Genomic DNA, 27,403 nt, shown 5'->3' with positions numbered 1-27,403 from the left:
ATTTCTAGCTGATATATCACATCACAAATTAGAAACATCATTCTTGAAAAAATACATGTATTATTGAGTGATAACATGAATCATAAGTTTAAGGGTCCTACCCTATACTGGACTGTCCTTAAAATTGGCGTGGCCAGAACCTAGAGTAGCCAAGTTCATACAGACAGAAAGTAGAATGGTGGCTGCCAGGGGCTAGGAGGAGGGTGGAATGAAAAGTATTTAGTAGGTATAGAGTTTCGCTTTTGCAAGATGAAAAGAGTTCTGGATACTGGTTGCACAACAATATGAATGTACTTAACACTATTGAACTGTACATTTAAAAGTGGTTAAGATGAGAAGTTTTATGTATATTTTAACACCATTAAAATTTCTCAGGGGCACCTGAGTGGCTCAGTCGGTTAAGCATCCGACTTCGGCTCAGGTCAGGATCTCACGGTTCATGAGTTCGAGCCCCATGTCGGGCTCTGTGCTGACAGCTCAGAGCCTGGAGCCCACTTCAGGCAGGGCTGTGTCTCCCTCTGTCTGCCCCTCCGCTGCTTGCACTCTGTCTCTTGCATTGTCTCAAAAATAAATAAACATTTTTTAAAAATTTAAAAAAAATTTTCATGTATTTCAGTGAAGGTGAAAGTGTTTTAGGAAAAATTGCAGTGGTAGAAGGTATTGAAGAACCATGGGTGCCCTTTAACATGCAGATAAAGATGTATATTTCCAAACCTTGTAAAAATCTGCTGTCTCACAATTATTTTCTGAATTAAGTGCCAATATTTTCCTCCCCACTCTCAGAAAATCACTCCACCCCACTTCTGATGATCAGAAACTTGAGGCCCTCTTTTTTTCTTTTAAAGTAGGCTCCACGCCTAGCATGGAGCCCAATCTGGGGCCCAAACTCACAACCCCAAGATCAAGTCCCGAGCTGAGATCGAGTCAGATGCTTCACCAACTGAGCCACCCAGGTGCCCCCTGAGGCCTTCTTCTGACTGTGGGGACCATGCCGTCCCCCCAAATTATCCCTTCGCTGTATCTCCTAAGAACTCCAGGGTTTGCATGCCTGTTCCCCACCCTTCCACTAGGAATTCACTTCCTGGCACCCCTGTTTAATTTGGTTTAGCTACATCTCCTCATCTCTACCCCCACCTTCTCAAAACAGAGCAGGAGAAATATTTCATCTTCCTCTTGGAAATGATTGTGATTTTCTTGAGCAGTTTGTCCATTTTAATGTTGTGACTACTGATATTTGTCTGATTAGGGTTTGCTTTTCACATTGGCAACTACAAACTAAATTTAATTTATGGCCCACCCAGTAGTGAGTGTATAATACATTCCTGGCCCTGCTTTATGCTCGGTCTTGCTAGCCTGCATTCAATTCATGTTCAGAATCAGTCACTGCAGGAACTAGGCAGAGGCATTCGTAAACACAGCACACAACTCTTGTTCAGGATTTTTTAAGTGCTTTATCTCTAGTAACTACAGAAGGAAAATGGGTTAAAATTAGCAACTGTAGTCAAGTTAAAATTCTTTCCAAAGAATTTGATGTCTTCACAATATTAATTTTCTGTGGTTTCTCTTTTAAATGGAAATGAGCTTGATCTTTCTTATCGTAATTCCTTCACTGGAGGTAATGCTTGGGAATCAGCTTCACCCAGCACTCACCCCAACGCCCCTCCTCCTCCCCACCCCCATGACATCATTCCTTGGTGCTGATACTCTTGCTTCCTCCCGAGGACTTTTTCCCCCTAGAGTGTGAGAGAAAGGCACAATGAGAAATTGATACAAAAGATACCAGTGAGGTTTATTGAGATCTCAGGAAATGCTTTATTTCTATTTTAGTACCTTGTTTCATGTAGTAAAATTATCTAAGGTAATTCCCTTGCAAACACCACCTGTAGTACTTAACCTGTGGGAGATTCTCTTCCAAAAGCCTTCTTTTCTCCATTTAATTTTCCATGTCATTCCTAAAAGAATCAGCCAAGTCCAGTCCACATTTTGTCCAGTGTAAGAACCTTCCTGTGGCTAATGATTCAAATCCTACCTTCCCGAGACATTCACACTACATTCCTGTTGATCTCCTCAGTTGCAGTCAGGCAGTCTTCCTGGGATTTCCTAGATAAAGTTTTCCAGTATGAAATTCTTTTTTTTTTTTTTTTTACAAAATTTTTTTTTTAAGTTTATTTATTTTGAAAGAGAGAGCAAGCGTGCACAAGCAAGCAGGGGAGGGGCAGAGAGAGAGGGAGAGAATCCCAAGCAGGCTCCGCACTGTCAGCACAGAGCCCAGTGCAGGGCTTGAACTCACAAAACAGAAGATCAAGGCCTGAGCCAAAACCAAAAGTCAGACACTTAACTGACCCAGCCACCCAGGCACCCCACAATGGGAAATTCTAGGCCTTTACCTGAAACTAACCAGTTTCTTCCTAACCCTTAGATATCAATTAAAAATAATCTCTTCCGGGAAGTCTTTCATAGTTTAGAACAGTTTGCCACAGCATGCAATTCTCTTATTTTGTTTTTAATAACATGTCGTCATAATACAGCTCAAGTACCATAATTTCTTTATATAGAGCATATGTATATATTTATATTCAGCTTAGCGTGTCTTTCCAATTAGATTATAAATCTTATAAACCTGAGTGTTTCACATTTTGTATTACCTTTCTGGGCATTTGAATGATGACAATATGAGAATCAGTAGCATGAATTAAATGTATTAAAATTCTGCTTGTTCAAAGTGTGTGTGGGGGGGATGGGTGTGGGTGCGTGTGTGTATTTGATGGGGCTTTTTAGGGGCAAACCTATATTTTCAGTTTTGGTGCATGTCACTGTATAACAACTTCTCAGTGATCAATGCTAATAAAGGGAAGCATTGGGGGAGAATATCCAAAACTGCAGCTAAATCACAATATTTTCTGCTTGCTTTGGAGAGTCGATTATTTTCATAGTATTCTCTAAGAATGGGCATACAGTTTTTTTAAATTAGTAATCATATCTAATGTTGGAGAGAGAGGAGGAGATTGATGTTCTCATACACTGCTAGACAGTAAATCTGTATAAGCTTTCTGGAGGGCAGTTTGGCAGTGTGTATCAACGGCCTTGTGATCCAGAAATTCCATCTCTATGAATTTCTCCTAAAGAATTCATTAAGGATATCTGCAAAGATTAGCTTAAAGGTTATTATCACAACATTATTTATAAGAGTAAGCAAAAAAATGTGGCAACAGTATGCATGTCCAACAAGAGGGAATAGGTTAAATGAATGTGCCTTCATTATCTGAGTTTGAATCCCAGTTCTAGCAATTACTAGCTGTATGAACTTGAGCAAGTTGCCTAATTTCTCTGGCCCTCACTTTTCTCATCTTCTTTAAAATTTTTTTTTAACTTGATTTATTTTGAGAGATAAATAGAGCAAGCAAGGGAGGAGCAGAGAGAGAGAGAGAGAGAGAGAGAGAGAGAGAGAGAGAGAGAGAATGAATCCCAAGCAGGTTCCTCACCATCAGCATGGAGCCCAACGTGGGGCTTGAATCCATGAACCATGAGATCATGACCTGAGCCCAAACCAAGAGTCGGGAGTTTAAACAACTGAGCCACCCAGGCACCCCTCACTTTTCTAATGTTTAAAATGGGGAAAATATTGGGGTGCCTGGGTGGCTTAGTTGGTTAAGCGTCTGACTTTGGCTCAGGTCATGATCTGCCAGCTCGTGAGCTTGAGCCTCGCATCAGGCTCTGTGCTGACAGCTCAGAGCCTGGAGCCTGCTTCGGATTCTGTGTCTCCCTCTCTCTCTCTGCCCCTCCCCGACTTGTGCTCTGTCTCTCTGTCTCAAAAAATGAATACACATTAAAATTTTTAAAAATAAAACGGGGACAATAATAATGTCTACGTAAGGGGTTGTTGTGAGAATTGAGTGAAATAAGACATGCCTGGCATATAATGGGTGCTTCCTATTATGGTACATTCATATAATATTCAGCCTTTAAAAATGGTATTGCAGGGGTCGCCTGGGTGGCTCAGTCAGTTAAGCATCCAACTCTTGATTTGGGCTCATGTCATGATCTCATGGTTCATGAGTTCGAGCCCTGCGTTGGGCTCCTCACTAACAACACAGAGCCTGCTTGGGATTCTCTCTCTCCCTCGCTCTCCATCTCTCAAAAAATAAATAGAATTTGAAAAATAAAAAAATAAAAACGGGGTTGCTGGTAGGGTGCCTGGCTGGCTCAGTCAATAGATCATGTGACTCTTGATCTCTGGGTCATAAGTTCAAGCCCCACATTGGGTGTGGAACCTACTTAAAAATTAAAAAAAAATAAAAATAAAAATGGTATTGCAGGTGAATTTTAACATGGAAAGATATGTGGAATATATTAGGTTATTTTTATTTTATTTCGACAGTAAAAATGCAGTTTATTCACCTGTTTATAAGACAGTATATAAGAGGCAAAGTGTTTCACATCATAGATTTCACTTCTAACTCCTTGAACTGTTCATTTCTTTTGCTAAAACGAGAGACTAGAGGCGCCTGGGTGGCTTAGTCAGTTAAGTGTCCAACTGTTGATTTGGGCTCGGGTTGTGATCACCTGATTCATGAGATTGAGCCCCACTTTGGGCTCTGCACTGACAGTGCTAACTCTCTCTCTCCCAAAACAAATAAGTAAACATTTTTGTACAAAAATACAATAAAAGGAGAGACTAATGGGGAAATGCCAGGCAATGCTTAGGCAACTAAAATAAGGTCGGGGTGGGGAGGTAGCGCTAAGGTCATCCTCATAGGGATGGGCACAAAGGGGCTTTTAGTCGCAAGCGATTTTCTAGAACTGGTACTGGAAGCACAGGAGCACCACTTCTGGATGTTCATACTTCAGCTCCACCACACAGGCACAGCAGCACCTTCTGGTAGCTGTCCTTGCTGTCTCCCTGGATGTGGTAGTGCAGGGACATGCCATGCTTTCTCTTGAATTCAGACGTAATTTTTAACATGTCCCCTTGCTTCACTTGTGGACACCCATGATTCTAATCAGGGCCTTATCATGAACTCTCTTGCCCTTTAGGAAATCACACAATTAGTCATCAAAATAGGGGGCTTGTTCTGAATACATTGGACCAGGTTCAGAAAAGCATTTTCCAGGTCTCCTTTGACCTACTCCTTGATCATAAGGGCTGTAGCTCTTGTACCTTTCAAATTCTTTCTGGAGGTGACACACACTTGCTTGGTCATGGTTCTGATCCCCTTGAGAACATCAGTTTCTTTCCTCTTTACCCCAGCATTAGAGATCATAGGCATCTAGGGTCAAACAGTTCGTAATCAATGAGCCATCCTCAGCTCTTCTACCCTTTGCAAGGGCAAACATGGGCTTGCAGAAGTCACCAGATGTGGTGGAAAGAATGTCCTTCTCCAGATCAGTCTTGTGCATTTCCTTGTAGACTGCTAATTGGTCCTTGAGCAGATGATCTCAGTGAGGGAGTCCTCATCAGTCCTCAGCACCTTCATGGGGGGAGGCATTCAGCTTGGAAGCCTCATACTGAGCAGGTGTTTTCAATAGGCCCCAAATCACCTTCTCTAGGTGGCCAGTGGAGGCTGAGTTCAATGCTGATGCAAATTCCTTTTTGGCCCTTCTCTGGTAGGCGAAGGCAATATTCTGTCTCTCCTCATTGCTGCGGTTGGTCAATATATTGATGGCAGTGACCTCATCCACACCTTTAGTCTTGATGCCATTTCATTGTTCAAAGGATTCTGCTCAGCATCCACTTGGTGTATGTTTTGACCATCCTGTGTGCATTTGGGGACTGTAGAGGGGTCACCCTCCAAGCTGAGTTTGCGCAGAATTCCGTGAACAGTAGACATTCTGATAAGATGCTGGCCCAGGAGCTGAAAGCTGCGAGCATCCCCAGATGCAGAGCCAGAATATATTAAATTATAAAGAAAAAAAATACCCAAACCACAAAACAGTATATGTGGTAGGATCCAGGTCTGGAAAAATAAACACTGAGATATTTGCTATGGTCATGTCTGGATGGTGGGTGTTGCTAGGTTTTTTCCCATTATATTTTATACTGAGTATATCTTGTTTTATCATGAGAAAAAAGTGAGTCAGTTTCCGTTGAAAAAAAAAGATCAGGATGAATAGGTGGTGGACAGAAGGTTTTTAGGGCATTGAAATTACTCAGTCCAATACTGTAATGATGGATATGGGCCATTATATGTATGTCCAAGTCCATAGGGTGTATAACATGGAGAGTGAACCCTAATGTAAACTAGGAGCTTTGGGTGGTGGTGATATGTCAATTTAGGTTCAGCTGTTACAACAATTTACCACTTGCGTTCAGATTTTGATGGTGGGAGAAGCCATGCTTATGTGAGAGGAGAGGAAATCTCTATACCTTCCACTCCGTTTTGCTGTGAACCTAAAACTGTTTAAAAAAATAGTCTATTACAAATAAATTAGTTAAAAGATCACATGGGGAAAACAATGAAGAATGCTGGGTAGGAAGGAATAGATATATCCGAGTCTTATAAAGCTACCATATATAATCCCAGTTGTTGTTGATATGTTATTAAACATTGAATTCTAGAAATATTTGATGATGGTAGTGATAATGGTGGTAGTGTTAGTAATAGGCACCATTTACTGAGCACATACTATGTGCCAGGTGTTCTGTTAAGCATATCACATGTATTGTTACCATTATCACAGTTCATACAAATAGGTGCTTGAAAGAGAAAGTCTTGTTACATTGTTCATAACACTATTCCATATAATAATAAAATGTCCAACATATCCCTTTTATGCAAGTTTCATGGAGAAAAGTTTCCTGACTTTGGCAAGAAGGGTCACCTAGTAGCCTTATTGATTTGAATTAGGAATTTTCTTGAACTGTCAACTGTGGCACATGCTTAGAACAGGCTAGTCTGAATTTCTGGCCGGTCAGCAGTCATGGGCTCTTCAATACCTCCTTCTTTATACCCATCCTCTGGATAGAGAGTGAACCAGGCTCCGGGCTGATGAATATCTGAGTGTGTCTCTTCCAAAGTTAAATAGACAATGCTGTTAGGTATCATCTGCTCGTCTGTGTATACTAAAGTAGATCATTTTGCACAGTCCAAATTTTTTGAGTGTGTCATTCAAGGCTTTCCAGCATCTTTGCCCTCTCGACCTCGGAATCTTCCATCCCTCCAGAGATACCTGGTGTTGCACTCGCACGAAACTAACAATCTTTCCTAAAACACATTTCCTAAAACATGCTGTATACTTTCCCTTTTCTATTGCTTATGCTGTCAAACTCCTTGTCCTATGAGTCCCAACTCAAATGCCACCTTGTGCCTTATCTGTCTCCTGTCTCCCACTCCCTATGCCCATTCCCTTAATCTTTGCTTTCTATTCCCACCCCGCTTTGCCTCTATCTCACACGCATTTCCTTGTCTCTCATATAATAATTTGCTTTCGTGTCTGGATTGGAAGGTGTCTGAGTGTAATAACTATGACTTATTAGTTTTTCTTTTAATCTTTTCTTCCCCTCTGAGCAGAAAAGCAGTTCCTGAAACCTAATAAGGGCCCAGTAAATATTGAAATACTTAATGGTTAGCCCTATTTGTCTGTCAGTGAATTATTATAATGAAGTAGTTGTGGCTAACTGTCAAATGTAATTTAGATATAGTGAATTTTCAGTTACTGCACATCACTTTTCTATTCTTACTTCTCGACCTTTGCTGTTTCCTCCACCATCCAGCAGATGATTAGGAAAAAGCAAACTGGTTTTAGTATTTTCTTAAGCAAAATGTAACTAGTGAGGTAATATGCTCCTTTAAAAAGTCATATGATACGTTTTTAAATGGAATAAAAATTCAGACCAGGTACTACTTCATAAAAACATTTGTCCAACACACTCTCTTTGAGCACACATCTTCTCCCCATGTACCAACTCACTCTTCTTACTGCCTTTCCTGGCTACCCCCCACCCATAGGTCTCAGCTAGGAACCTCAGGCCGGTCTTCAGCTCTTCACTCTTTTTTCCTTTTTTTTTAAAGAATTTATTTTTAAGTAATCTCTATTCCCAACGTGGGGCTCGAACTCAACAACCCCGAGATCAAGAGTTGCACGCTGCACCGACTGAGCCAGCCGGGTGCCCCTCTTCACTTTCTGATCGTTTCTCCAGTCTGCCGCCTCCTCTTCTCCCATCCTTTTTTATTCAGACTCTCATCTTTTACCTGGTCTTTGATCCTGCTTCTGGTCCCTTGTCCCTCCACTCTCAGTTTGTTATGTATATGCTGCTAGGGTTGCCTTTCCAAAACAGATATGATCTTGTTTAAAATACCTTTGAGGGGCACTTGGGTGGCTCAATCGGTTAAGCGTCCAACTCTTGATTTCAGCTCAAGTCATGATCTCATGGTTCATGAGATCAAGCCCCACATCGGGCTCTACACTGACATTATAGAGCCTGCTTGGGATATTCTCTCTCTCTCTCTCTCTCTCTCTCTCTCTTTCTTTCTTTCCCTCTCTCTCTTCCCCTCCCCCACCATCGGGCACACACGTGTGTGCGCACACTCTCTCTCAGTAAATAAATAAACATTTAAAATACCTTTGAGTTTGAAGAACTCAGAAGGACCTATGCTTTAGGTTTCCTATTGGGCTCAAAGGCTAAAGTCCAGAATCTACCATTTGGTTGTAGCCAAAGTTCCCCAGATTTGCTTCCTTTCATGCTCTATCATGTACCAAACTTCAGCCACCCTGAATGTCTCTGTTCTCCAAACATGCCTCTGTCTAAGCATCTCTTCCCACTCCCTGAAATACCCTGCTTCCTCTTCTCTACTGAATCCCTGCCCTCCTCCGGAAAGCCTTCCCTAGGACCCCAGGCAGAGATATAGTCTCTGTGCTTTGATTTCTCACTTATCATAACTCGTTCTGGCACCGGCCTAGTTTTCCCTACCTACACTTTGAATTTCTCAAGGATAGGAAAATGTTTTATTTACCTTTGAGTCTTCAGGGCCTAGCACAGTGCTTTACCTCATCAAGTATTTCCAAATTCACAACTCAGTGTGCTCTTAAGATATAATGTAGAAGTAAGATATGGTAGATTCATTATCTGGCATTTTAAGGACTGACCAGGATACAGGTAGAATGGATAAATGAATTCTAAAGGTAATTTGCAAGCCTCTTTTTCCCAGTTAGCTTTAAATCCCTCCATTCTTTCATGTCTCTCTTGTGTGGGTCCTCATAAGCTTTGAGATAAGGCAGAAAGGGAAAAAGTAGTCTAGACAACAGGTATCTGAACAAGCAAGAGTAAAATGTGCTGGGCTACTTGGAAGTGATTGCCTTAAGTCATTCCGTATTATGAAAGTATGTTTTTCTCAGCTGGGTTCCAAGATACTGGATAGGGTTCTTTTGTTTGTTTTTGCAAGGCAAAACTGGCAAGAAAAAATCAGGTGATTTTAAGATCTAGTGCCTTGGGAGAGCAAAGGTAGAGATAAGCAAAATGTTCTATTGATGTTCTGCTCTGTATTTCTTATGTTAACAGTTATTTTGTTCTGTTTTGATGTATATAGACTTTTGATTACCATAATTTTCAGTCAAGAGTCAGTGGGATTTTTTATTATTTCTTTAATTTTAAACTTAACGAATACTGTTGCTAGCATGGATTAGACACTCAGATACTTTAGATAATTCAACATTGACTTCATTCATGTTTAGAAATAATCAGAAGGGACACCTGGGTGACTCAGTCGGTTAAGCCTCCGACTTCAGCTCATGTCATGATCTCACAGTTCGTGGGTTTGAGTCCCATGTCGGGCTCTGTGCTGACAGCTCAGAGCCTGGAGCCTGCTTCGGATTCTGTATCTCCCTCTCTCATTCTGCCCCTCCCTTGCTCACTCTTTCAAGAATAAATAAGCTTTAAAAATTTTTTTCAAAGAAATAATTAATCAGCAACATTAAAGCCAGCTTGACTTCTATTTATTTTGTATTGAAGTGTAACTAACAATGTTATGTTAGTTTTGGGTATTGACTTTTATATTTTAAATTTCAGTTTTTGCCACCTTCTTCCGTTCCCATTCCTATTCATGCTTCCTTTGGTCGCCTTCACCAAATCAAACAGGTAAGACTTTCGAAACTCATAGCTGTTCAGTAAAAAAAGGAAACTTTATTTTTCTTTAGAAAAATACCTAGGGTTCAGTAATTCCAAGTGAGGTCACATGTGATTCTGTTTTTAATTCCAGGAATGGTTCCTCTAAAACAAAAGCAACTATGGAGTCCTGTATTTCTTTGGGTTATAAACTGATAGATTCCAGAAAGACAGTGTATTCTTCTACCTTGAATCTGGCTTCTTTCAGAGCTCTCAAAGAAAAGGAATGCTATCTAGAAAAATTAATTTTTTAGGTTCATAATAACCATAGTTATCATGGTGTTTTTTAAACCGCCAGATGAAATTTTTTGACAGATGAACAGCCTTTATGCTATCGTTCTATGCTCATTTCTTAGTGATCTGAGTTCAGGGACACATTGTACATCACTGGCTTACGTTTTGTGCAGGCGTGTGTGTGTGTGTGCATGTGTGTGTTTAATAGCAAACGCCTAATACAGTTAAACCTTTTAATTATCCAAAGATTAGCCACAGAACTCAAAAGATCAAATCCCCACTCCTCCACAGGTGGTGGGATTTTTCTGACCCAGCTACAAGCAGACTTTTGTTCAAGAGGGGCTTAACTGTTATGGAGCACTTATTATTCACTTAGTGCTGTAACAGGTACTTCACATGTGTGGTCTCATTTTATCTCGCAACAACCTTATAAGATCAGAATCTAACGATGGGAGAAATTTAGTAATTTACCCAATGTCCAGGGTTAGTGACTATCAGAGCCAGATTTAGCCCCAAATTACTGGATTCCTTTCCAGCTACCCTTTCCCTATTTCAGTGGCAAAAAAGCCAAAATATCTCATGAGCCTGGTGTTTAGGATTCCAACTTCTGCTTCCTTTCCCTCTCGCCCTCTCACGCCATGACTTCCCTAAGGTCCAGTTTATCATCCAGTAGCAAAATAGTATGGTAAAAAGATTCTTTTACTTTTTAGTAGATAAAACATTCTTTGTCTTTGTGAGTATGGAGCTATTTTAGAAATTCAAAAGAGCCTAAAACTAGTACGTGAGATGACCTCTGGTTTATCTGTGCAATTTGCTTTGTTGCTTCCTCTAAATGAGACCAATATTTAGAAATTGATTACATGTTGCTATTTGATTATGAAGCTTGAAATCAAGATTAATTTAATTGGTTTGTAATATAAATCATAAGGCACTCTGTTTCCATAGTGACAGAATATACATTATATAAACATTTAAAATGAAACACAACTAGAAAGTGAATTAAATGGGAAAACAGAAATACTTCAATCTGGGTACTGATTGAATGGAAAATTAAGACTTATTTTCAGCAACTTAATGGTCTGGTATCTTTTTTTTAATTTTTAAAATATTTTTTAAAAATATTTGAGTGGGGAGGGAGAACATGAGCGAGGGAGAGGCAGAGGACGAGAAAGAGACAGAATCTCAAGCAGGCTCCACACTGTCAGTGCAAAGCCTGATGCGGGTCTCAATCTCACACACTGTGAGATCATAACCTGAACCAAAGGCAAGAGTCGGACACTCGACCAACTGAGCCACCCAGCCACCCCCTTACACATATCTTAAATTGCATATTTCTTTATGTGTATGCTTTAACTATGGCTTCTTTTTAGCTATTGATCTTATTAACCTTTTGGGAAGGAGGATGCTTGAAAGTAAATCTTGATATCTTTTTACCCATAAACACTCAGTATGAATCTCTGAGAAGGACTTTTTTCCTACATAATCACAATGCCATCATTACATCTAGCAAAATTAAGTTATTCTGTATTGTCATCTAATAACCAGTCTATGTTGAAATTTCATTATTCCCAAAGGTATCTTTTCTGCTGATCCAAACATGTTCCAACTATGATCTCTCAGATCTCTTTTATTTAAAATAGCCTTTCCTCCTGTTCTTATTTCATGCCACTTATTTTTTGAAGAAACCAGGCCATTTGTCATGTAGACTACCCTACATTCTGATTCTGCTTCTGTGTGATGTTGTTTAATATGTTCTTTTATTTCCTGTATTTCCTATAAACTGATTTGAATAAATTTTCTTTTACTTTTAAATAAGCACACATACTTGGGGCGCCTGGGTGGCTCAGTTGGTTGAGCGTCCAACTTCGGCTCAGGTCATGATCTCACGGTCTGTGAGTTCGAGCCCCGCGTCGGGCTCTGTGCTGACAGCTCGGAGCCTGGAGCCTGTTTCAGATTCTGTGTCTCCCTCTCTCTGACCCTCCCCCATTCATGCTCTGTCTCTCTCTGTCTCAAAAATAAATAAACGTTTAAAAAAAAAATAAGCACACATACCAAGTCAATATTAGGTCCTGGGTCAACATTTAAGTAGATGTGTGGTTTAAGTTGCCCCTTTCCTAGTAGGCGGCTAATGGGTAATTTTTTCTCTACAGGGGTTGTTAGCTGTTTTCTAGGTATTAGAGAGCTTGAGAAAATGAAGCTGGAAGTTAATTTTCTGTCCAGCCCCCAGTTTTATTGAGATGTAATTTACATATAAGGTTGTATAAGAGGTACAGTATAAGTATACAGTATAAGTATAAGATGTACAGTAATGATTTGATTTATGTATTGTGAGATGATTACCATGAAGTTAATTTTCTTAAATTTTTTTTTAATTTTTATTTTTGAGAGAAACACACACACACACACACACACACACACACACACACAGTGTGAGCAGGGGAGGGGCAGAGAGAGAGGGAGACACAGAATCCAAAGCAGGCTCCAGGCTCCAAGCTGTCAGCACAGAGCCAGACGCGGGGCTCAAACTCACAGACCGCGAGATCATGACCTGAGCCAAAGTTGGACAGTTAACTGACTGAGCCACCCAGACGCCCCTAGGAACTATTCTTTTCATGTAATTTTTCCTTTCCTAATACCAATTGAGTTTATGTTTCAAGAGGTTTGGAAGCACTCGGCTTTTAGTTCCCTATACCAAAGCCCTAAACATAAGTAACCGCGCTGCTGAAATAGTTTGTGTATTCGTTTTCTAAGGTTGCCACAACAAAGTACCACACACGGGGGGGCTCACCAAACAGAAGTGTATTTTCTCACCACTCTGGAGGCTACAAGTCTGAGATCAAGGTGTTGGCAGGATTGGCTTCTTCTGAGGGCTGTGAGAGAAGGATCTGTTCCAGGCCTCTCTCATTGACCTATAAATAGCCATCTTCATGTTCACATGGTGTTTTCCCTACACATTTGTCTGTTTCCAAATTTCTCCTTTTTATAAGGACATATTGGATTACGGCCCACCCTCGTAACCTGGTTCTAACTTGATTACTTCTGCAAATGCTCTATCTCCAAATAAAGTCACATTCTGAGGCACTGGGGGTTAGGACTTCGACATATGGATTTTAGGGGGACACTATTCCACCCATAACAGTTTGTTCATGGTATATGGTTCTACAATTTTACATTTATTTCCTGACTTGTCAAATAGGATATAAAATCATTGATACCTAGTAAGAACTTGACTTTTTCTGCAGTACCTTAAGTAGCATCAGTTTAATTACCTACTTGCACACTACCTCTGCATTTCTAGCTTCTCTCCTATTTATATCTTCACAGATGTAAACTTTAGCACCATGTATTATAGTCTTTGTTTTATCTCAACTGGTTTGGATAAATTAAACTGGGTTTAGACACAAATGTAAGGGAACTTTATGAAATGCAGCCATTTAAAACATCGTGCCAGCTGGAGTAGAGGGCATGATTTTAACAGGGACAATATCAGTTATCACAGTTTCACAGTTACTTTGTCTTATGGACTTTGCTACCACTTCTAGTCTAGGAAAGCAACGGCATTAGATTTCTGTTCTGTGTTTTTTCGGTCTTCCTTGGAACCTACTAAGTACCTGGTCTTTTTTATGAAGAGATGTTCTTTAAGGGAATAGCCTAACTTGTTTTAAAGGAAATTTAATTTGACCTTAACTCACAAATTGTTCATTCTTTCAGCAAGCATTTGTTAAGCCCTGTGCCGACACCGGGCAACCAAAATCTTTCAGGCATACTCACCTTCAGAGAGCACAGTGGGTAGCTCACCATTTCCATTTTTACCTTGGATCCTAAAAAGCTGAAAGCTAAGTTCAGTGCTCAAGTGCAACAACTCTCCTTAACCTGGGTTTCTAGCAGACAGCACTGTTTGTCCCTCAGAGATATGTGGCTCTTGATTTGTTTTTTTAGTATTTATTTACTTTCGGGAGAGCGCAAGCAGGGGAGGGACAGAGAGAAGGGGACAGAGGATCTGAAGCGGGCTCCGCGCTGACAGGCTGACAGCAGCCAGCCCGATGTGGGGCTCGAACTCACGAACCGTGAGATCATGACCTGAACCAAAGTCGGACGCTCAACCAACTGAGCCACCCAGGTACCCCTCTTGACTTTTTATCCTTATTTTAACAATCATACTTCATTATAAGCATCTCATATCCATTTTGGAAACAGGCAAGATATAAATGATAAAAGAGTCAACCTGCTTTTACTAACAACCTTCAAAATAGCTGATGTTGGGTAATGCCCCAACTTCCAACGGAACAGTGAGCAAAATCCTGTCCTACTTCGGGAAAAATTGCTCTTGGTCGTTGAGTAAATTACAAAGTGTTTTGAGCTTCTCACTACAGGAAAACGTCTACATCAGTATTAGGTGGAAGGACTATACTAACTTTACATTTTGTTGAAAAGGTTTACTGTTACTCCATTGTTTTTAAAGACTAACTTCTTAAACTTCCTTTCCCAATTTCCCTCACTTTCCATAATGACATCAAAAGAACTCAAAGCTCTAGGTTCACCTTCAGTTCTTCCTTATTTTTCTACTGTATCTAATTAGGCATCTAATCCTATTAATTCTTCCTTGACAACATCCTCTCTGTTCCCACTTCCTTCTGTCCCTTGGGTCCATCCAGATTACTGTAGAAATATTCTAAGAGATTTCCTATCTCTGTCAGTTTAATCCGACTTCCACAACCAACAGCAAGATCACTTCTCTGAGACATCATTTTCACCTTTTTCTCCCCTGTGCAGAAAGTTATAATGGCTTCCCATTACCTACTGAATAAGAGTAAGAGTAAGTATAGCTAGGTTGTAGCGAGCACTTACTCACATAGGTTGCCAGGCGCTGTGATAAGAACTGTACAACCACTTCGTTATCCTCAGTTTGTATTATCATCTTCATATGAATGAAGAGACTGAGGCTGAGGTTAATTCACTTGCCTAGGATTGACAGGTAAAAAGTTACAGAGCCCAGGTTCGACCCAGTTCTGTTTGGCTCCAAAGCCTGTGGTCCTAACAACTATGGTGTTCTGTGCAAACTCTTTAAGTCCCAACCCTTCAATTATTTACGATCCTAGAAATCTGGCCCTATTTTACCTCTCCAGTTTTAGCTCTCATCGCTTCTCAGTACAAACTGTTTCAGTCAAGCCGGTCTCACTCCCCTCAGACCTGCCATGTTCGTTCCCTCCTCTAGGCTTTTGTTCACATGCTTCCTTCTGCTTGGAATACCTTCCCCTCCACCCTCTGCTTGTCCAGATTTTAAACCACTTTCAGGGCCTAGGTCAAATTTTCATTCACACAACTCACGCCACTCTTCTATTCCAGACTACCCATAACATGTATGTTTATATAGACGGTAATATTCAAGCTCTTTTGATCATACACTGCATTAGTGCAAAATGTTTTAGCACATCCTTCCAGTACATGTAAACTGTATTTACATTATGGATATGTACTTCCAAGCTGGTATGTAACGTGAGTCATAGAATATATGAGCAACACAAATACAGAAAGGATGAGATAAAGACAAAATGATGTTTTTAGGACATTTTAAAATGTATTGTATTAATTATGAGTCATTATTGAGAGGGAATATGGGTCCATATTTCTAGTAGTGTTCATGACCTCAAATTATTTTAGCCAGCTCCTTGACAGAGACTAGTTCAGCATTGTGTTTTCACAAGAAGGTGGAAGGTGATGTGCTGAGCTAGGAGTAGCACAAGCACCACCTTTGTCACCTCCCTGTCACTTGCTTAGACTTGTATTATGAATCTTCTGTCCGACATTTCTTTATAGAAATCTTGTTAAGATATTTGTCTATTTTGTGGAACTCGGTTTAATTAAAACTAGATAATATATCCATATGGCCACCTAACTTGCAACTCATTACAACTAGCCTCCCCCCAAATGCTGTTCTTTTGCGAGATCTTTGGTCTCTATGGGCTGAGTGAGAGCACCTGTGTCAGTCTGTATATCTAATATTAGCAAACCTTCATTTCTTACTATCTTAGATTTAAAATGTGTAAATTGAATTTTTTTTTTTTTTTTTTTTTTTTTTTGCTTCTCTGTGAATCACCATGTATACTTCCTGGGCTGTGATCATGCTTACTTTGGAGAGCATCAACCTGATGTATATAAAATTTGTCTCTCAAATATGATTCTAGGTCATTTTCGGGAAAGCTCATCTGCTTATTTCATGTTCCCCATCATATTTAGCACCATATTTGCCCAACTGTGTCCTAGGTACTTTATTATGTGTAAAATATGTTTTTAAGAAGACCAGGGTGAATTTGGACTGTAGGATTTTTTTAAAAGCCATTTTAACCATTTTTAAGAGTACAATTCAGTGGCATTAAGTACTTTCACAGTGTTGGACAATCATCATCACTTTTCATTTCCAGAATTTTTCATCCTGCCAGACAGAACCTCCATGCCCGTTCAGCAGTAACTTCCTACTTAACCTCCTTCTCCTGTAACCTCTATCCTACTTTCTATTTCTATGAAGATTTGACTATTCTAGGTACCATATATAAGTGGAACCACAAAATATTCGTTCTTTTGTGTTTATATCACTTAACATAATGTTTGCAGTATTCAACCATGTTATATGTAGCATGTGTCAGAACTTCATTCCTTTGTATGGAATTGTGTTTATATCACATTTTTTAATCCATTCATCTGGTGGTGGACACTGGGTTGTTTCCAACTTTTGGTTATTATAAATAGTGCTGCTATGAACTTTGGTGTAGAAGTCTCTGTTTGATTCCTGTTTTCAATACTTTTGCGTATATACATAGGAGCGGGATTGTTGGATAATATGGTAAGTCAATGTTTAACTTTTTGAGAAACTGTCAAATTGTCTCCTACAGAGTCTGCACCATTTTACATTCCCACCAGCAATGTCTAAAAGCTCTAATTTCTCCACATTTTTACCAACACTTGTTATTTTCCACATTTTTAAATAACAGCTATTCTGGGGCACCTGGGTGGCTCAGTTGGTTGAGCATCCACCTCTAAATTTCAGCTCAGGTCATGATCCCAAGGTTGTGGGATCAAGCCCCACATTGGGCTCCATACTAGGCATGGAGCCTGCTTAAGATTCTCTCTCTTACTCTCCCTCTCTCTGTCTCTCTCTCTCCCCTTCCTTCCCTCTGTCCCTTCCCCCCCCCCCCCCGCTCGTGTTCTCTCACTCTCAAATAAACAAATACTATCCTAATGAGTGTGAAGTGCTACTAGCTCTTTGCAGTTTTGAATTGCATTTCCCTAATGACAAATGTTGAACATTTTTCACATGCTTATTGACCATTTGTTTTAATTTTGTAATGTTTATTTATTTTTGAGAGAGAGAGAGAGAGAGAGAGAGAGAGAGCATGAGTTGGGGCAGGGCAGAGAGAGAGGGAGACACAGAATTGGAAGTGGGCTCTAGGCTCCTAGCCGTCAGCACGGAGCCTGATGTGAGGCTCAAACTCAATAAGCTTGAGATCATGACCTGAGCCGAAGTCAGAGGCTCAACCAACTGAGCCACTCAGGCGCCCCGCTTATTGACCATTTGTATATCTTTGAAAAAATACCTGTTCAAGTCCTTTGCCCATATTTTAATTTGTTGTTTGTTTTGTTGTTGTTGTTGTTGTTGTTGTTGTTGTTGAGTTGTAAGTGTTCTTTATATGTTCTGGATATTAATCCCTTATCAAATGTAAGATTTGCAAATATCTCTTCCAATTCTGTGCTTCTTTTCACTCTCTTGATCGTGTCTTTTGTTGCACAAAAGTTTTAAATTTTTGTGAAGTCTGTTTTTTTCTTTTGTTACCTGTGCTTTTGCTGTTACATCTGTGAAATCATTATCAAATCCAATTCATAAGGCTTTTGCCCTATGTTTTCATGTAAGAGTTTTATAGTTTTAGGTCTTACGTTTAGGTGTTTCATCCATTTCAAGTTAATTTTTATATATGGTATAAGGAAAGGTTTCAACTTCATTCTTTTGCATGTGGGTGTTCAGTTTTCTCAGCACCATTTGTTGACAAGACTGTCCTTTCCCCATTGAATGGTTTGGCACCCTTGTCAAAAATCAACATGTATCTGAGTGTTCATTTCTGAGCTCTCTATTCTGTTCCTTTGGTCTATATGCCCTTATGCTAGTACCACACTGTTCTGATTACTATAGCTTTGTAGTAAGTTTTGAAATCAGGAAATGTGAATCCTCCACGTTTAGTCTTCTTTTTCAAGATTGTTCTGGTGATTCAGAGCCTCTTGAGATTCCATGTGAATTTTAGGCTGGGTGTTTGTATTTCTGCAAAACAAAAAAATGCCACTGGGATTTTGACAGGGGTTGCATTGCATCTGTAGATCACTTTGGATAGTATTGCCATCTTAACAATATTAAGTTTTCTAACTCATGAACACAGAATATCTTTCCATATGTGGGCTATTTTTAAAAATATTTATGTGAGGGCACCTGGGTGCCTCGGTCGGTTAAGCGTCCAGCTTCAGCTCAGGTCGTGATCTCACAGTTTGTGAGTTTGAACCCCACGTCAGGTTCTGTGCTGACAGCTCAGAGCCTGGAGCCTGCTTCAGATTCTGTGTCTCCCTCTCCCTCTCTCTCTCTCTGCCCCTCCCCCACTCATGCTCTGTCTCTCTGTGTTTCAAAAATAAATAAAACATTAAAACAAATTAAAAAAAATAAAAATAACTATGTGAGAAATTATACTTGCATTTATAAAAAAGGTCAAACACTATGGTAAAGTACAAAGAAAGAAAGAACAAATTACCCTAAACCGCACTACTCATTGATAAGTACTGTGAACTTTTTGGTGAATATCCTTCTGAACACCTCTTGTTTATAATTTTACATAAATAGCATGTGAGGATTTTTCCTACTCGATATGTAATACATGTTTCTCAATGTCAACGACTAGATTTAAATCCATGTTTGCACCATCATTTACTTAAACAAACCCATACTGATAGACATTTAGTTTGCTTTGGACTATGAGTAATATTTGTGAGTATCATAGTATGAATCATAGGAAAAATAGTATAATAATAAATGTTTGACATTTTCTCTTTTGCATGAGGAAAGGTACAAAGTGTTTCATCTAAGAAGTTTCTGCATATCTGATGTACTGCAATGCATTAGTAATAGATCTTTGGTGTAGTAGGTTCAATAATGAAAAGTAGAGAACTGGGGCGCCTGGGTGGCTCAGTCGGTTAGGTGGCCGACTTCGGCTCAGGTCATGATCTCACGGTTTGTGAGTTCAAGCCCCGCGTCGGGCTCTGTGCTGACAGCTCAGAGCCTGGAGCCTGTTTCAGATTCTGTGTCTCCCTCTCTCTGACCCTCCCCCGTTCATGCTCTGTTTCTCTCTGTCTCAAAAATAAATAAACGTTAAAAAAAAAAAAAAGAAAAGTAGAGAACTAGACACGTGTTTAGAGATTTGTTTACACTCTGGCTCTTCTAGAGCCCAGTGAATAATGATAAAGGTACAACCAAATGAAACAATTTTGTAAAACCATAGGAACGGGTATTCATTTATTCTCATGTTCTGCCTTTCAGGAAGAAGGCATGGATTTAGTAAATAGAGAAGCAATGCATGAATGGTGAGTCGTGTACTTTGAATTACTATCCTGATCATTTCTCTATTCAGTTATGTCTTTTCTTTTGGTTAGGCAAACTGCAGTACTGATATCTCTTCTTTTGTAGGGAGGTACAAACTGCAAGACAGTTAAGTCAGTCTTGGGAAGAAAGCTTGAAACTGGTATGGTATTAACATTTCACTTTTATTGAAAGTTTTACTGATTTTCGGTGTTGGCAATACCTACTTCTGCTGTAATTTCTAGAAATCCAAGCTCTCGTTTGAAACTGAAATTTATATGCTGCATAAATCATTTTTGATCGCTCTTAAGAAACAGTTTATGACTTACTCGTAAAAATAACTGACATCATTTGAAAGTGGGGTTCACAGTAAATAGTTGTCTGATACAAAACCATCGTTGTTTTGGACCAGCTTCCTCTCTGTCCTAGTAAGTCTAAGAAGAGTTCAGTTCTGCTGGTCAAATTGCTCACATGACAAAACAATAAATGATTTCACTCCTTTCTACGTAATTGATTACCTACATATTAGAGTCTTAAACCACAGACAGTGGGTTTCTTGGATAAATACTGCATTTTTATTCCTGTAACGTATGTACTCACACTAACATTTTAACATGCAACCTTTAATTTGAACATATTTGGAATTTCATTACATCCCCTGGTAACATTTTTCCATGTCTCTGTACACATTATGGTCTTACTTAGTTGTAGAAGTTGAGTGATGTTTAGGCTTCTTTTCCATGGACATCTCAGATAATGATAGAATAGGAATTGAGCTGAAATTTGAGTAGGAGAGATTCTGGTTAGATGTCTGTTTCCAGATTTGGGAATGATTAGATTAGAAAATGGGTCATCAGCAGAAACAGTGGCATCTTATTTTCCTTTGAGCCCTGAGTGCCTTAGACAGGCATCTATCCCTGGTTTGGGAGTGGGTCCTAAAGAATGCGTAGATAGCCTCTGGAGTCTGCCCCTTTTTATGTTTGGGGCCAACACAATTTATGGATGCTGCTGCATTCCCTTAACTGACCCACTTCTAATTACTTCAGGTGTTGGCATGAGGGAGGGAATCTGTGAATGTGTTAGGACGTGTAAGGGAACACGTCAGGTAACTTTACCTGCGTCTCGGAAAAGAAAAGAGCACATTTCAAAGCCCCGAATTATGCAATACTGATTCTGTCTATATAAAATCTATCAACATTTTTTATAGCTGTAGTTATCGTTGCTGCCTCATTTGTATCTTAGTTCTAACCAAATCCTTTTTGATTGTTTCCTGGAAATGGTATTGTAGTCTTCAAAAACAAGGTACAGGTCAAACCAGAAGAGAAAATTTTTAATTTAGGATTTGTGTTTACACTAGTAAGTATTGCTCAATATCACGTATTCACGTTCTACATCTTTGGGGACACTAGGGAAGCCCCTCGACTTGCCATGTGACTCTTTTTTCTAAAAGGGGAAAGGGTGCCTTGGCTTATTGAGGTGAATCGTGGGTTCCCTGCTTGTTTTAGGATGATGTGAGCTCCTCACCGTGGTGCACTCACTGATTCAGTAAGGGTTCCCTTCCCCATGCAGCAGCCATCTCCTTAAGTGTTTGATAGGGAAGCAACTGGTGCTCCAATTGTACACTGCTTTCTGCCTACACAGAGTGCCAGTGGTTTAGAGAAACCATCTTCAAAGTGCATTGGTTTAATTCCAGTACCCCCAGCACCTTCTCCCACCAGGGGGATTGGGAAGGTAAGAAAGGAGAGCCTAAGAATCTGTGTCCCTTGAAATACCTATGAGATATTAACGTTTCACCACCCAAACTTTGGGGGGGGATATATTTTGCTACAGCACATCTGATCCTAAACGACAGTTTTCCCTTCCTTTTCATTTCTTGAACTATTATTAACATATAACAAAAGTCGCCAACTTTGAAGTATGTGACTTCATTAACTTTGGTACTTGTGTATAATCCTGTAGCCGTAACCATAACCCGGATGTAGAACCGTTCCCACGCTCTAGACGATGTCCTCGTGATCTTTTGTAGTCCATTGCCTTCTCTCCCCCACCCCCTGCCCCCACTAGGAAACCACTGATCTGCTTTCTGAGAAGAGTGGTGGTTTTAAACCCTCTGTTCTAATTTGGTTTTAGCAATATTTTTCTCCATCGTTACAAACTTATGTGAATTACACCGCTCTGTCTCCAAGTCCTAGTCCCAGTCCTACGCAACAATTTCCAATGTAAGTTCATGTTGTATGAAAATACCAAAGTGCTTATAAAATAAAATAAGAATTTTAGAAACTTACAAGAAATTATAGCTCCAGGTTCTATGACAACCACAGAAGTAATGTGTTTTTTGCTAAATTAAGATGTCATTGTTTTGGTTTACCATTTTGTATATTGAAAAGAATCAAATTAGTTAAGGACATGTGAGAACATGTGAATGTATGAAGAATCAGTAATTCATTAACCCTGTTTGAACATAGTCTTCCTCTCCAAGCTTGTTGATAAGGATCAAAGCTAATTCTTGAGCTGTAAACAGCTGCACCTGCTCATTTACCGATGATTCTCACCTTGATTCAAGGCAAGTCACAACCAGAACAGTAGGTCTTTCTAGCTTTCTCCCCCCATAATTTCAAAAAATCCTGAATCCTTCTAAACTGTAAGACAGTTTGCTATCCTGAGGCATTCCTGTTTTTAACCCAGATTTAGAGAAAAGCAATAAAATGATGTGATACTACATAGTCCTTTTTTAGTGTATGTCCTTAGATCTATTCTAATGAAATAGTCATAGCTGATTTTGTTCAAATTTTTTTCTGGTAATGATTGTGATAATTTTATTTTAGAAGAAGAAATCAAAGCCCCACCAACACTATTAGACCAAGTATCTTTGGATCATTAAAAAGAAAAGGTACTTTTATCTACTAGCAAAAATAAATATAACTTTGAATTATTTTTATAAAGTATTATATAAAATCAAGTGCTATAAAAATTTCATTTTAAAGGATTTATTTAAAATATATTTGAGAAGTTACTAGAGGCCTTTCATTTTACTCAAACTACATAAAGACAATTTTAAAAGCTGTAAAGTGCTGGGGTGCCCGGCTGGCTCAGTCGGTGGAGAATGCGACTAGATCTCAGGGTTGTGAATACAGGCCCCACACTGGGTGTAGAGATTACTCAAAAATAAAATCCTTAAAAAAATTTTTTTAAAAAGCCATAAACTGCCATATAAATGTGAATTGAGAAATTTAATTCCAGCTTAGTCAACTCTTAGGGTTTTCATTATATAAGTATAATTCACCAGGCTAGCTGCCTTAACTACTTGTGAAAACAAAGTGGGGAATGAGTGAATGAACAGATAGAATGAATCAGTCATCTAGTATTCTGCTAAATCTCGACCCCTGCCCTGCCGCCCCGCCTGCCGCCACACCTACTTGTTGACATCGTATGAGTAAGTTGACACAAATCAGACCCACTTTCTACACTTAAAATATATGCTAAGGTGTGTGTTCTTTGATGGTTCACTTCTTTATGGGGATTAATTTTGGAAATTAATGAAATTAATGAAAAATACCCACCTACTCAGTAATAAAAGGACAGTGGAAAAAACAGTAGTGTTTTTTTTTTTTTTAACTCCCACAGCCCTGGATCCCATTTCTCAATCCTGCCTCACTAAGCTAGGTTATTCTTCCTTTTTCGTTAATACCACTACTGAGTTTTAAAGTTAATACAAAATTTAACCATAATAAGGAGGGAAAATGGATAAATAGGAAAGAAGGTTAAAAGTTTAAAATGTGTATTCGTGAAAATTCCATTAAGATAGGAAAGAAGAGGAGCGCCTGGGTGGCTCAGTAGATTAAGTGTCCGACTCTTGATTTACACTCAGGTCATGATCTCACGGTTCGTGAGTTTGAGTCCTGTGTTGGGCTCTGCGCTGACAGCACGGAACCCGCTTGGGATTCTCTCTCTCTCCCTCTCTCTCTCTCTGCCCCTCGTGTGCTTGCTCTCTCTCTCTTTCTCTCTCTCTCAAAATAAGTAAAATAAACTTTAAAAAAGTAGCTTTAAAAAGAAGATAGGAAAGAAGAAGGAAAAGAAGAAAAAGAGGAGGGAGGGGGGAAGAAAAGAGGGAGAAGGGGAAGGGAAAGGAGAGCAAACTATCGAGAAAGAAGTTGAAATGTACTTCAGTCTTCCATGTATTTTTGGATGAATTAATGGCAGTTGCCCTAACAACACATCTAACTAACTATGTACTTCCTGTATTCTAGGACTAAGACAAGATCAGTTCTGGAAAACACTCTTTCAAACTAAGCACATCGTTTTATGATGATGGATCAATGACCTAGCTTTGGAGTATTTTGTCTGTGCTGTGAAGTTGGGGGCTAGTGTTGAGAAAGCGTTTAAATATATTAATAGTTTAGGAGTTGTTAGGAAGTTGGGGTCATTTCAGTATTTCAGATAAAATATGCCTAGGGGCCCCTGGCTGGCTCAGTGGAGTGTGTGACTTTTGATCTTAGGGTTGCGAGTTCGAGCCCAACATTGAGTGTAGAGATTACTTAAAAATAAAATCTTTAAAATAAATAAGTACATAAGTAAATAAAATACACTTAAAGACAGTGTTTTACTAAATTAAAATAATGCTCCTTTTAAGACACTTATGCATAAAATGTTTTTATGACATTGAAAATTCCTGGAATTTTCTTGGAAGTTGTGATTTATTTATTTATTTTTAGGTTTATTTATTTATTTTGAGAGAGTGCACATGCACACACAAGTGGGGGAGGGGTAGAGAGAGAGGGAGAGAGAGAGAGAATCCCAAGCAGGCTCCACGCTGTCAGCACAGAGCCCGACGCGGAGCTTGATCTCTTGAACCGTGAGATCGTGACCTGAGCCGTAATCAAGAGCCAGACACTTAACCAACTGAGCCACCCAGGTGCCCCGGAATTTGACTTAAAAAGTTATTTTTAGTGCTTGCTTTGGTAGCACATATACTAAAATTGGAACGACACAGAGAAGATTAGCACGGCCCCTGCACAAGGATGACACACAAATTTGTGAAGCTTCCATATTTAAAAAAATATATTTTTTTATAATACAATTTTGACATAATAGACTTGATTTCTGTCCAGTGTCTTGGTGGATGTGTCATGTTTCACACAAGCCTCTTGTACCTGGTTTTCAGTTGCTCTGGAGGATGACTGCCTCACTCACTTCTTTGAAGTGTCCGTAAGAACTCCAAAGCAAATTCTATATGTACTACGTGGTCTATATTTTAAGTCAGACCATAGTCTGAAGGTAGCCTATACAAATTTGGTCAAAATTCATCTGGCATTTTAGAGATAGTAACAGATTAAACGGAAATTTAATTTTATTTATCTATTTTAGAATATGAATATCCATTTGGGAAACAATAAGTGATGTCCTCTTTGGAGCCTATTAATGAAATATGGGGGAAAAGGGCATAAAAAATCCAAAGAGGTCCTGGGTGAGGGAGGAAAAACAATGAGAACTCTAAAAAATGGAAGAGAGTATGAGATCACTGTTAGAATCTCCAAGCATATGAAGGCAGTTACTTCCGTTGGGAATAAGCAAGAGCAAATAAGGCTTCAAGTGGGAATCCTGAGAAATCTGCAGAAATTAGACAGCTGTAAAGAGAATTTTACAAGTAATAATGGTTTCAGCAAAGAAAATTTCTATTTTCTTCTATGATGAATTTGTTTTGATTTGTCTTGCTTTTAATTTAAACTCCAAAGGAGAGGTGAGTAATCTCTCCATAATGGTATAATTGTAATCTGGCATGGGACAGGATACCCAGACCTCTTTTGAGTTTTATGAGCCGTGATTATACTCGTAAGGAAGGTCTGTGGAATTTCTATTCCTAGGGGTATATTTTTTAATTTTAATTTAATTTTATTTTTAAGTAAACTTTGTGTCCAACGTGGAGTTTGAACTCACAACCAAGAGTTGCACGCTCTACTGACTGAGCCAGCCAGGCGCTCCTATTCCTAGAGATATTTTTTAATGAGTAGGAGGCCTTAGTGTTTCATCATTCATATATATTTCACTCTACGAGTTATGGGCTTGAACATTAGTTTTCTCTCATCCAGACATGGTTATCACACGATTATGTAACACTGTGCAGATTTTACCATTTACTTTGACTTAAGATTACAGCAGTATAGTTTTTTGACATTAGGTGCTTCTCCTTATTCTTTAAAAATATATTTATTTTGTTCATTGCATGCTATAAAAGAATTGGTCTATTTAGTTCATTGTATATTTTTAGCAAAATACAGACAGCAATAACCTAAACATTTAAAATAAGGAATGAGATTAAATTATGATACAGCCTTACTGCATAGCTCTGTAAAATGACGTTGTAGAATTTAGTAAATAATATGAGAAAATTATACTCATTAAAAACAAAAAGTAGACGATGTATCAGTAGTATATTCAATACAAATCCAGTTTTGTTTAAAAACAATCATGTATATACACACATATTTAGGAATTACTGGAAAGTGGTTATCTCTGGGTAATGGGGCAGTAAAAGTTTTTTCTTTGTGTTTTTATGTATTTTATAATTGTTTGCAACTAAAAGCAAAAAGCATGCTAGATAAAACATATTTTGCCTTGGTCTGCTTTTCTCGTCATAGGTGAAATGATAGCTGAAGATCCGCCTAAGAGATTTATCGAAGGCACGACCAACATGCTTTCTCCCGATACTACCCAACAGTCTGATGTGAATGTTTGGTGAGTATTAACATGAATTTTTAAACATTCGTTGGCCATTTTTCACTTGGTTTTTAAGTCTGTTTTTACTATTGTATATATTCAGAAGTCTGGTCTATTATTAAATATTTTTAGAAGTCATCCAACTAATATCCCAAATGGATGCTATTACCCTTAGTTCTTCTCCCTAACGTTTATGTGTGACACTAATGTATGCTGGATACATTTTTAGAAGTGGGGTTTTGGCATTTGATTAAGAGGTATCAGAGAAATACATAAAAATGCAAGCTTGGAAAAAAGTTATCTTCTGCCCATCTTTCCTACCTTGGATTTTTGTGTGCTTTGTTAGGCTGAACGTATGAAATCGCTCTTGTAACTAGGGCCAGTTCTTTGCTTCACATATTTTGTATTTGTTTGTAGACAAAGCGGAGTACACAGAGATCTTTTGAATTCTGTTGTCAGTGAATGGTATTTTCTTCCCCTGGTCTATCTTCAAATACTCTTGGTGGAACCAGTAGCAGCTCAGGATCTTCTTATAACTCACCAGTTAGCATCAGCACCGTCACAAACTCCCGTGTCGTCTTCTGATTCTCGTTCTCCATTTATTGTAGTAGACGAACTTTCCGCTAAGTGATTCACCCATCCCAAGACTTTCTCACCAATGGAGAAACACACATTTGCTTCTCTCTCTCTCTCTCTCTCTCTCTCTCTCTCACACACACACACACACACACACACACACACACACACAC

The 27,403-nt window shown here is 39.1% G+C and overlaps 1 protein-coding gene, 1 non-coding gene and 1 pseudogene across 9 annotated transcripts in view; 2 read left to right on the top strand and 1 right to left on the bottom strand.

Annotated features, from left to right (window-relative positions):
• Nucleotides 1-27,403, top strand: part of LOC121025565 (P2R1A-PPP2R2A-interacting phosphatase regulator 1-like) — a 101,642-nt gene that overhangs the window by 11,189 nt on the left and 63,050 nt on the right. For 6 of the 8 annotated variants that reach the window (XM_040468102.1, XM_040468105.1, XM_040468101.1 and 3 more), the window contains exons 5-11: nt 10,004-10,072; nt 19,902-19,945; nt 20,049-20,103; nt 21,582-21,671; nt 22,071-22,159; nt 22,766-22,830; nt 26,576-26,672. In XM_040468102.1, coding sequence (XP_040324036.1) covers nt 10,004-10,072; nt 19,902-19,945; nt 20,049-20,103; nt 21,582-21,671; nt 22,071-22,159; nt 22,766-22,830; nt 26,576-26,672 — 509 coding nt within the window. Of the gene's footprint in view, nt 1-10,003; nt 10,073-19,901; nt 19,946-20,048; nt 20,104-21,581; nt 21,672-22,070; nt 22,160-22,765; nt 22,831-26,575; nt 26,673-27,071; nt 27,398-27,403 lie in introns of those variants that run through there. The other 2 variants (XM_040468103.1, XM_040468106.1) reach the window with 2 other exon arrangements.
• On the bottom strand, nt 4,682-7,537 carry LOC121025564 (annexin A2-like; annotated as a pseudogene).
• LOC121025598 (U6 spliceosomal RNA) lies at nt 24,887-24,993 on the top strand. Its single transcript, XR_005788104.1, has one exon. It is a non-coding gene; the product is annotated as a U6 spliceosomal RNA (small nuclear RNA).

Source organism: Herpailurus yagouaroundi, unplaced genomic scaffold (genome assembly GCF_014898765.1).
Source record: "Herpailurus yagouaroundi ecotype Mexico unplaced genomic scaffold, PumYag 67681, whole genome shotgun sequence".
Lineage (NCBI taxonomy): Eukaryota > Metazoa > Chordata > Mammalia > Carnivora > Felidae > Herpailurus > Herpailurus yagouaroundi.
This window is presented reverse-complemented; position numbering and strand designations above follow the sequence as displayed.